Here is an 11,764-nt window from a genome sequence, read left to right on the forward strand (position 1 = left end):
TGGTTGTCTTCGAGTCCATTCAAATGGCTATTTTACATGCTTTCGTTCCTTGTGTATGTATTTGTGACAAAGAAATTCAGTTCTCTACTAGATATTTGAAGTTAATAATTTATTATTATGACTAATATTTTTGTAATACTTTTTTAAAGCATTAATTATAGCTAATAAATATTTTTTATGATAAAATATAGTAATTATAATAATAAAATTAATATTAAAAATATACTTATATTATAAAAATATTATAATTAATAATATCGATTATTATTATATAATAATAATTAAAACTAATATTATTATAGTGAATCTAAAATAATATAAAGAATTATGATTTCAATAATATTGTTATTATTATAAAAAATAATAATATCATTGATCATATTTTATTATTAAAATAACATGTTAATACTATTTTATTATTATAATTACTATTACTATTAAGATCTGAATTTTTTTTAAGAATAAAATTGATACAAGTGAAAATGGAGCATGGATATTTTGTTATAGCTAATATATAACTAATTTTCTTAAATAGTGTATTTAAAATATTTTAATGTTTTGACTTACAAAAAATCTAAGAAATAAAAAATAAAGCTAAAATAAACAAAAATAGAAGAATATATTTTTTTTCCTCAATGAATATCATCATAAAATTAAGTATTAATAGTAGTCTCAAAAGAATATTTTCCTGTCCTAAGCAACAATCATTATTCTAAACGTATCGGCCTAATAGAAAGAATACTTTTGCAACCCTAAAACAAATACACTACTTATTACTTAACATCCAACTTTAATAATATATTAAGATTTTAAATTAAAAAGTAAAATAAAAATATATTAAAATAATATTATTTTAAGTTATCAAGGGAATATAGTAGAAACTATCTTCTTTAGTTGAACTACTTAGTGAGATGGTAAACTTTTAACCTTTTAAAACTTTATTTAACATGATTATTTATATTAATTTTATTAATGAGTAGAATTTTGATACATTAACTATTTTTTTCACTTACTTTTCATCCAATAGAGAACATCAAAGTAAATTAAAAGTGGTTTTTATGTTTTTCTTCCAGAGAAAATTTCTATGCATTTTCTATCCCCAATAATCCTTTTATATATATATATATATTCTTTTTTCTTCACATTTTCTTAACTATTCAAATATATTATCTCTTAAATAATATTATAAACTACACTTATCTTATGATTGGAATATAAAGTTAAATTTCAAAATAATTATACTTATATTTTTTTAGGAAAATATTACTTTAACAATTGCACAACGAAAGACATCCTATTTATAATTTTGTTTTATCTCTTATTTATTTGTTCAGTTGTAATCTAATTCGAGTTGTCAATATATTATCATTCTTCTTTTAATCCTAACAAAACCATATATATTATATCATTCTTCTTTTAATCCTAACAAAACCATATATATTATATAGAGTGTTGATATGTTGAATTGCTCTAAATTAAAAAAAGAAATAATCTTTTTAGTAAAATGTAGGTGATGAAATTTTGAAAGATTAAAATGGTCTAGTTAACTAAGTTGCCAAAATAATATTTTTCTACTATAAGTTATTATATGAATAAAAATATTTGTATATTACTAGAACCGTTACCCTTATCTCTTATATCTTGTCGGAGAAAAAAGGTTGACAAGTAGAAAGAATGATCTGAAGGTAACATCTCTTGAAAATTAAATTTACGTTCCTTATCAACAATCCTCTAATTCTTCACCTACTCAAACAAACAATTACAAAATAGTTGTTTATCGCCTAAGCCATAACCAAGCAAAAGTCAAGTCCCAAGAAACAACCATCACTGATGCTATTCTATAGCTCCCCAAAAACTGTCCCAGAATCATGTTCCTTAGGATGGTGTGTGATATTAGTGTTCTCAAACGCCATTCCCCCAAACCCATATTGCTGTATAATAAGCAGAGAAGAGCTTGAACCAAAACTATTGGATGCCAAAATGTCCCCTACCACACCAAGTTCAGGACAATCAGTCCATTTCATCAACTCTGACAATATCAAACAGTTTCTACCTGCTCCTTCACCTACAATATACAAATCATAACCAATTTGGTCAATCTGATTAAGCACTTCAGGAATATCTTCACGACACCGAACTTCTTTCTCTGAATACTTTATAGAATCCTCATTGCTCACTGCTTTCAGTCTGAATGCACTCACGTACTCATCATCCAACTCCTTCTGCTTCTCACTGTCTACCACCACAGATAACAGTCTATGAGACTCAACCTGCGACATAACATCAACCTCTGCAGCCTCACCAAACATGAGAATCCTCACCACAGACAGTTGCACCCCTTGATGCTTTGACATCCTCCATGCAACAGCCAAGGCTTCACGGTCATCAGGGCCTCCGATGAAAACCATAACCACTCGCAAGTTCACCTTGAACAACGATGCAAGTCCACGGTCAACAAAGATTCCAACGGTGCATGGTGCATCTCTCATCACATTGCGGTTTATTTCTTGGAAAACAGTGTTGGCTGTCTCTAGAATGCCCTCTATGTTTGATTGCTTGTGGAAAGGAAGGAAAATCAGGTTTGCTTGTTTCTCCTGTGAGACGTTGTATATGTCCTCGTGAATGGTTGAATAGGAGGATACTGCTGCAATGATCTCCACGTTGCTGTGCTCATTTATGGCTGCGAATGTTTTGAAAATGTTGGTGATGCTCTCCAAGTCTTCCTGTGGTTTGGTGAGGGCTTGTCCACCACTCTGCTGTTGGTTGTACTTGTTGATGTGGGAAGCCAAAAGGGATGCGGTGTGTCCACTTAGTTCAACAAGCTGAAGTGCAAACACACGCAGAGAGGAGAGCTTTGTGGTGTGATATGCTTCAAGCATGTTGATCATTCCTGTGGCTTGTCGAGGGTTGTGGACACATGCTAAAATTCGCAGCTCTACTTCGGCCTTTAAGTTTTGTATGGTCTTGAGTTTGTTTTGTTTGTATAGCTTTCTTGGTTTGTATATAGCGTTTATGATAAGAGGCGCCATCATGGTCATTATCAGAACAGCTATTGTCAAAATTGAGAAGGACTCCACACTCAAAATCTGAGACCAAACAAAAATAATGGTCATTTAGCAACTGTAATTGAGTAAGAAAGGAACTATGACTGAGTAAAAACGGAGTATGATACAAAAATTTAAAAAGTAAGGGTGTAGTTGGGGGTATAAGTGGTGTAAGTTCCTAAGATTCGGCATGTATGGTTTTTTGTTGTTGCATATCTCTTATGTTTTCAGGCTGAATGCTAATAACGTTGGCCTTTAGCCAACAAAGAGATTTGGTGTTTGTTGCAGGTTCTTGAGATGGTTATCCGGGTAATGAAGAAGGAATGAAGTTTATTGTTTTCTTTCCTTTGCATTGTTTTTACATTGGCCCATTTGGGTGGAAGGATTTTATGTTTTCTATTAGGTGTGTCTGCGGTTCTGTTGGAATGCTCAGTTTGGTGTTTTGAGACTTGTATTTTCTGACCATTGTGTAGTTTTTGTGCGATGTTAGGATTGGAGATTGAAAAGTATTGCGTTGCAGTATTCGTCCATTGCTTTTAAATTGGTCGAGTTAGTAACATTGATTAATGAGTGTTTTTGTCAATCTTATAACCTCGTTGCTAATATACATTTATCTACTTCAATATTTGTTTTGAATCTTCATTAGGCTTACTCTATGTTCATTCATGAAAGCAAAAACAATTTATGTAATGAAATTACTGGATACCTGTTTGTCCCAGGCACTGTTGAGCATTAATATTGGTAGGATGCCCTTGGTGTTCATGAGCAGTCCAATAGACAAACCATCAAGAACAGACATGCCATAAAACTGAGTGGCTATTACTGTGCTTAAAATCTTTGGGAGGAATGAGAGGAGCAAAATGAAGAGCACCAGGCCCAAACCTTGAGTTTTTATGACATATATTGCTCTCAGCCTTATGCCACAACTACCAAAGAACAATGGAGCCAGATAAACAACCCCAAAATCCTCTGACCTCTCTATGAGCAAGTGAGTAAATTTGCCACGAGGTATCATTATTCCATAAACCAGAGCCCCAACAACAGGGTGTGTCCCTAGCAGATCCGTGACTGCTGCAGAAGCATATGCTCCCATCACCACAATGAACAACCCGTTATTGTCCCACTCATTTTGATTGGTTTTTCGCACTATTATATCCACCAAATAAGGACGTATCAGAACGAAGCAGAAAAGCACATAAATTATAGTGCTCAGCACCGAGTAGATGGCACTTCCACCGTTTATGGCAAACGGAACCAACATTGCAAACATGACCCAATTATAAAAGTCACTGATCATGGCTGTTGTTAAGGTCACTCTGCCAAGTCCTGTGTAGAGGAGCTTCAGATCTGCAAGAATGTGACTAACCATAGGAAAACCTGTGACACTCAAAATTAAGGTCCAAAACATATAAGCCTTTGGGGTGTCGAAATTTGCCCAATACTCTGAGGGTCCCTTGTACATTTTTAGAGCCAGAGCATATATGAAACCCCCACAAAACATTGGAATCACAACGCCAGCAATGGCAATGCTTGTGGCCTTCTTTCTTCCTCGTAGGAATATTGTGTCGAAATTCATGTCCAGACCAGCCAGGAAGACCATGTAAATGAGTCCCACGTATGATATGGTTTCAGTTGTTAGGATTGACTTCAAAGGGGTCAGAACCTCAGATAAAGCTGATGATCCAAATAGTTCTGGACTTATCATAATACCCATCTGCAACAATAATTACCCACAAATTAATCACAATGCACAACCTCAATTTCTGTAAAGTTTCATCGTGATAATTATAACATAATCCGTTAATCCAAACTTTTACATGATTATCAAAACAAAACTATAATTCTGATTGAAAAAATATTGTTAGATACGATATTTTATTCTTTATAAATGGGTGCAAAACTCATATTATAAGTCAGTTTTATGAGATTCACTTAGGTTTAAAGTTCCTTCTTTCTTTAACCTGTTATCAGAGTCATTTAAAGTCTATCTTATCAAAGATTTGTTGAATCTATCGTACCACAGGATGCTGTCGGGCCATTATCGAGTAAATGAATGATAAAAGCATCTAAATAATCATCTAAATTTGGTTTTGCATGTAATTATGTATATATATAGTATGGATGCATGGTTCATATGCAAGTTGGGAGCATTGAAAGAAGCAAAGAGAGGGATAGAAGATGATGCACTTGCCAAAATCTCAGAAACAAGACGTGGTTGGTTTAAGGGTCTGAGGAGATAGTACAAAATACGAGTGGATAACAACATGAAAGCAACTTGGGCTGCCAAGGTAGGAAGGTAAAAGAATAAAACGGTTTCACTTTTCCATATTTCATTCGCATTTGACACATCCACGTCGTAACATCCTGTAGTTACGCGTCGTTTCAAGTATTGATCTTCCGTTCCTTTATCAGCCATAGCTGCTTTCTTTGAGTTTTCCTTTCAAGTCTCAACACTGGTTTTGTTTGCAGAGAAAGTTAGACACCTTTGATCAATCACCGAATGATAAGGGGATGAGTTGAAACAGAAACAACAATGCCATGTTTCATGTTAGGGTTTACGTTGTGTTGGGAAATCGATGTCTTACAAAATCTTAACTGTTTCCCTATTTCTGTCACATTTCCTATGAAGAAAGTAAACGACCTTCAACGATTGTTTTAGCTGTTATACCTATGGATTTTCTAATCCCTACCTTTCAAAAAGCTTTATAAAAAACCTAAATTTAACTGCCAACTAAGAACAACTATACTTATATAGAAAATAATCCATAATTACATCACTTCGGTTTAAATTAGCAAGTGTTTACTAATTAATATGACTAATTTCAGAGAGATAATAATAATCATTATCAATAATAATAATAGTAATAACAATAATAATAATAATAACTTTTCTTCGTATCACTAATTGAATATTGAAACAGATTATCATTATTGTGTAATAGAATATAAAATGAGAATTTTCAGCAAAACAATCCAAAAGTTAAGTCTATTTTCAAACATTCCAAATCATAATCCAATCCTCGGATTAAAATATCTTTTTTAATCTTTTTTAATTAATTAAAAGTGTATAATTGAATATGAAAATACTCGATTACTGGAATTTTTTATATTTAATTAAAACGTACTAATAATATAACTTTATATGAAAAAATAGACAACGCATTGACAATATATGTTGTTTTAAAATAAATTATGATAACTTTGTTTATTTTGTAATAATTATTCTAAAAATTAAGTTAAATTGCTTATTAAGTCCCTATATATATATACTTAATTTAATTTAGTTTATATATTACTTAGAGTTTTAATTAAGTATCTTAATTTTAAAATTATCATCAATTTAGTTTTTCAATTATGTTATTAAACAATATGACAAAAGTATCAAATTAGATTTTTTAATAATTTAGGAATCAAATTAAATATATATATATATATAAATTCAATTTGAATAAATTATATAAATAAATGGATAGGAACTTAATAATTATATAATTAATGGTTTATTAAAATGTCTTCATTACATTTATATGATGGAGATAATATTTCCAGGATCTAAATTAATCCTTAAAAAAATTAGAACGAAACAAGTTAGATTTAAAGTCTTATTAATGGAAATATTAACCATACACCTAACTTTTTGTTTTTTTAATCACAAAAAAAAATGAGTTTTACTTCATCTTCAAATTTTTATTTTTATTTCTCTTCAAAATTTAATTTTTATTTCTCTTCAAAACAATTCAGTTGACTGCAGCTTCCAATATCTTCAAAGTCAAGTTTATTTTAGACCACTTCAACATTTCTCAAATCCAAATATATAATATATAACGTATGTTTTAATGTAACTTACTACATAATTCTCCCTATAATTTGGATCTATTCAAATAACTAACTAAATTAATTTCTCTTATTAATGGTTTTTATTACTTTTGTTTACCTTCCTAATAATATTCCGATATATAATTTTTACTAAAATTGTATTAATTTATTTATTTTGAATGGAATGAGTAATATTTACAAAAATCCGACTCTAACAAAATTCTTGAAATGTTCCAAAATAAGTTATTGTTTATTAAAATCACAAAAATATTTACACAATCAACTAATACTAAACTATTTTTTTACATTTTAGAATAATTAAAAAAAATGGTTAGAGTTTTTAATAGTTTTATTATATGTAATATATTTTAATTTTTAATACTTATTTTCAAAAAATAAATTTTAATTTATTTAGGATACTTGTTAAAAGACCTTATTGGTGGTTTAGGCATCCCCTGTTGATTGAAGACGTGACAGAGATAATTATGTTGTTCCATAAATACCTCACCAACCTTTTCGGTAATAATTCAATTTCCACCCTATTTATATTTAAATTAAATTTAAAATATATAATGTTTATAAATAATTGTGGGACACAAGAGTAATTTTATAATAAGCAATATGAAAATATATAATGATGAAAAATAACAAATTATTTGAAATAATTAATTCCAATGAAAAATAATAGTTTAAGCCACATTCATTATCTAAAAATACTTTTTTTATTTCTAAAATAAAATTATAATTTGTATGAATTATCATATAAACACGTTTATTTATGTCTATGTGTAATAAATTAATTTAACACTAGTTTTTTGAATACTTAAAATTTAACAGGTTAGGTGATAAACTTTCTTGTTTTCATCAATAACTTTCAATTATTAATTAGTTTTCTATCTTTAACTTGTAGTTATCTTAATACTTTTTTGGTATATACATCATGTAGCTTTATAATATACCATCTATATTTATAATTAATTTCCAGTTATTGAAAATAGAACTTACAGAAAGTGACAAGAAAAGCACAAGAGAGTTAACAAAGCACTATATTTTATAAGGATTGGTGTGAATAGCAATTGGTGACAGATATTCAGTTTTTCTAAGAATATAAAAATATAATGAGAAATGAGTAGGTAGGTGGGAAGGTGGAAATGAATGAATGTCAGTGCTATAAAAGACATGAAAGTGATGGAAGTAGGTTATCCTCTCATTAAAAAAAATTGTGTACATCACACTTAAATAATCAATAAAAAAGAATGTTATGAAAAAATGTTACCCTCTAATATTTTAATGTTCTTAATTAGGATTTTTTTAATTAAAATAGAATAATTTTGTAACTTTTTTTTATCGATAATAAAAAATAAATAAATAGGAACCACTTCAGGATAGTTCAGCCCTTATCATAAAGAGCAAAACACCTTATCATACTCCTACCACAAAACACTTATCTGATTATCTAAGGAACAACCAAACTAACCACAGAAAAATATTAAACAACAATCCTCATACAATCCACTAGGTTCAAAACCCAATTATAGTACCAAAGGAAGCACAATGAAATTTTGTGTTAAAATAGATTATTAAAAATTCAATTTTGTATCCGAAGGAAGGACAACCCAATTTTGTAGGTTGATTATTAAAATAAATAAAATTTTAAAAAATTATTAAAATAGGTAAGTAGTATCAGATAGCGTATTATTAAATTTCAGCTTTACTTTAATATTAAATATTAAGGTGATATGATTTTAGTGTATGAGTAATAAATAATTTTTAAGATGATTATGATTATGATTAAATTAAAAAATTATCATATACAATTATAATTAAATGAAAATATAAAATTATTTTAAGTTGTTACATATAATTTATTATTATAAGATCATGTGGAGTTGTTTGTCTAATAGCCTACAAAATTCTAAGAATAATAAATGTAGTATTTTGGGTTTGATTTATAATATCTAGCGACACGTTCTTTAGCCTCCTTAATTACTAAGTTTTTTTTTATAATTGTATATTCACAACCCATCAAAGATATAGACCTATAGTCCCTTAACATTTTTGGGTTTCTTATTGAAAAAATTTCACCAATAAACAACTCATTTGGGAAGGTCACAATTCCACCTTCTAAAATAGGCCAAAACTCTTTCATAAGTTAAGTATTACACTAAAAAGCATATTTGGTGTTTTCCTTTTTTTTGGAAACTATTAAAAAGTACTATGAGAAGTCTTATCAAAATTTAAAAGTAATTACATGAAAGGAAAATTTGGTGCTTTTGGACTTGAGAAAAAAGTATGTAATTTTTTATGCATAACTATTGAATTACTATGTTTCTTACCCTTTCAAGTACCTAGTCATACCTATAGAGCAAACCCTAAAGGGTTGTTATTTACTCATTGGTGACATCTATTTTTCTTTATATTACATGTATTTTTTTAGAATATTAAAGTAAGTGTCAAGGAAGCTAACACATGCAAAAACAACTTTATTTGGGAAGGAAAAAGAATGATCCTTTGGGAAAAAAATAAATATGTTGGTCAATGGAACATGTATGAAGGTGAAAAATATATGAAAGAATAGAAAAATAAAGATATAAAACATTTTTTTATCAGTAAAAAATAATAAATAAATATGGATCACTTAAGGGATGACCTAACCCTTATACAAGAATTAAGAAGAGAGATAAGATAGTACCTCTCATCCCAACCTATTCTAAACTCCCAACAAAAAACTACGAACTATTCCTTACCAAAAACCAACCAAAGAAGTTCATCCTGACCCGTCAGGAAAAACCAACATATCAAACATCGAAACACATATAGACATAAACAAACCACCAAACACTATCCTTCAATATTATTATTTTTTTTTAGAAGAATTTTATAAGATTGGAGGTTTCATAATGACATATTGAAATTTTGGATTCACATGTCATAAGCATTACCAACAAAATATCAAACAAACATTAGCAGATTGTTTGCTATTTTCAAACAAAAATAAAATGAATTTAACATGATGGAGATATGGATAGGTGAAAGGCTCAAATGGAGTTTTAGATGAAGGAGAAATTGGGAGAAAGAATTACTATGAGATCTTATGTCAAATTTGGATATAGAGAAGGTGCAGAGAGGACACATGGATTCATAGATTTGGAAGGAGAAAAATAATGGTGCATATTCTCTGCTAAATTCATATATAATTGTATCAAAAAGTTAAAAATATAGATCAAACCAACCACTAAGCTATATGTTGTTAGAGTTTTAAAACAAATATACACCTAAATAAAATAGTGTATATTATATTCTCTTGTATGAAAAGTACACCAACTACACTTTTACAGGGAGTTTTACGATAAAAAAAAAAAAAAATTAGTTCTAAAACATTCTAAATTAATTTAAAAGTTCTTCCAGTTTACAACAACCAATGTTTCTTTCAAAATTACAAACTTATCAATCTTCAAATTCTTAGTTAATATATTAGCTATTTATAAATCAATCTTATAGAAAACAACTTCAATTTTTTCCATCATTTTCTTCTCTTTAAGAAAGTGAATTTTTATCTTAATATGTTTCATTCTTTCATGAAAAATGAGTTCTTATATAGATTAACTGCATCTTTTTTTATTCACAAGTAACTACAAGTTTTTTCACTTAAGTTAATCCACATTTTGGGTAAGCAACAAACTACAAGTTTTTTCACTTAAGTTAATCCACATTGTTTGGGTAAGCAACAAAGCATATATATATATATATATATATATATATATATATATATATATATATATATATATATATATATATATATATATATATATATATATATATAAAACTGTTGTTATGCAAAAGAAATATTTTCCAATCAAACTATGGATGTTCAAACCACAACAAACATTAGCTTTGACAAAATGGGTTTAACTTTCCATTGTCATAAAGAGGCTGAAAAGAAAAGATGAACAATGGAAGAAGATACGAAAGAGAGAAAAAAATGATAACTGAAAGAAAACCCTAACAAAGCTTCAAAGGTCTTTAAAATTGTGGTTTTTTTTTTCTCTAGAAAACCAACAACCCTTCTTCCTCTTGAAGAAACAAAGAGAAGGTCCAAGTTTGATTCAAGTAAAATCCAACGCATGTAATCTTGTGAAAATTTCAAATTTATCATTTTATTTACACTTTCCTTGATTCCAATCTTGCTTCACTTGATCCAAGTGTCTCTAGTTCAATTGTTATAAAAAAATAATGGGAATTAGTAGTATATTTAGATGACAATAATCAATATCCAAATACTTATAATAAGGGATTAAAAAAGGAACTAAGTAAGTTAAAAGTTAAAGAATTGATGATTTGTTAATATAAGATGACTAAATATAATGGTAAAAATTAACATTCACCTTTGGGTTCTTTTTGAGTCTTCTGCACCAACATTGCTTTGTGTCTTATTATTGATCACAGTTATTCACTTTTAGTTTGAAAACTCATATGACATTGTGAGGCAATAAATTTGTCAACTCCGAAGCATGTTTCTTCTCAATTCTTCAAGCATGACCTTCTTCCATTCATCTTTATACAAAGTTTATTCGTAATTAATTAGTTTCACATCATTTATTAAGGTAAAATAGATATATCTCATATTCAGATTACAAATGCTTGTAATGAAATCGAATTGAAACATTTAGATTTTTTTTACTACTAAGTCTTTTTTGTCACTTTCATGAACCAGTTTCATCTACATTACACCTATATTGATCTCAATTTCTTGCTTTCGAGAGTTATCCAACCTATATGGACCAAATTTTTGTACATGATAAAAAAAAGCTTTAGATACCATTTTGTCAAAGTTAAAATATATATACACTTACACTGAAAAAAATTATATATTTTTTAAGGTGTTTTATGAAAATAAATAGATT

The 11,764-nt window shown here is 28.5% G+C and overlaps 1 protein-coding gene across 1 annotated transcript; it reads right to left on the reverse strand.

Moving 5' to 3' along the window:
• Positions 1-1,721: 1,721 nt before the first annotated feature.
• On the reverse strand, positions 1,722-4,758 carry LOC137816259 (cation/H(+) antiporter 15). Its single transcript, XM_068619337.2, has 2 exons — positions 3,751-4,758; positions 1,722-3,086 (listed from the first exon to the last, which is right to left on the reverse strand). The coding sequence occupies exons 1-2, from the start codon at positions 4,756-4,758 to the stop codon at positions 1,839-1,841; spliced, it is 2,256 nt and encodes a 751-aa protein (XP_068475438.2). The 3' UTR covers positions 1,722-1,838.
• Positions 4,759-11,764: the final 7,006 nt, after the last annotated feature.

The sequence above is a fragment of the Phaseolus vulgaris genome, chromosome 1 (genome assembly GCF_051622355.1).
Source record: "Phaseolus vulgaris cultivar YP4 chromosome 1, ASM5162235v1, whole genome shotgun sequence".
NCBI classification, from domain to species: domain Eukaryota; kingdom Viridiplantae; phylum Streptophyta; class Magnoliopsida; order Fabales; family Fabaceae; genus Phaseolus; species Phaseolus vulgaris.

What these genes read in the sequence shown, in the direction of transcription:
- LOC137816259 (XM_068619337.2), bottom strand. Translation starts at nt 4,758, where the DNA reads ATGGGTATTATGATAAGTCCAGAACTATTTGGATCATCAGCTTTATCT. An exon ending in ACAGTGCCTGGGACAAACAG is followed by an intron (nt 3,087 to 3,750) that starts GTATCCAGTAAT and finishes GTTTGGTCTCAG; the next exon opens with ATTTTGAGTGTGGAGTCCTT.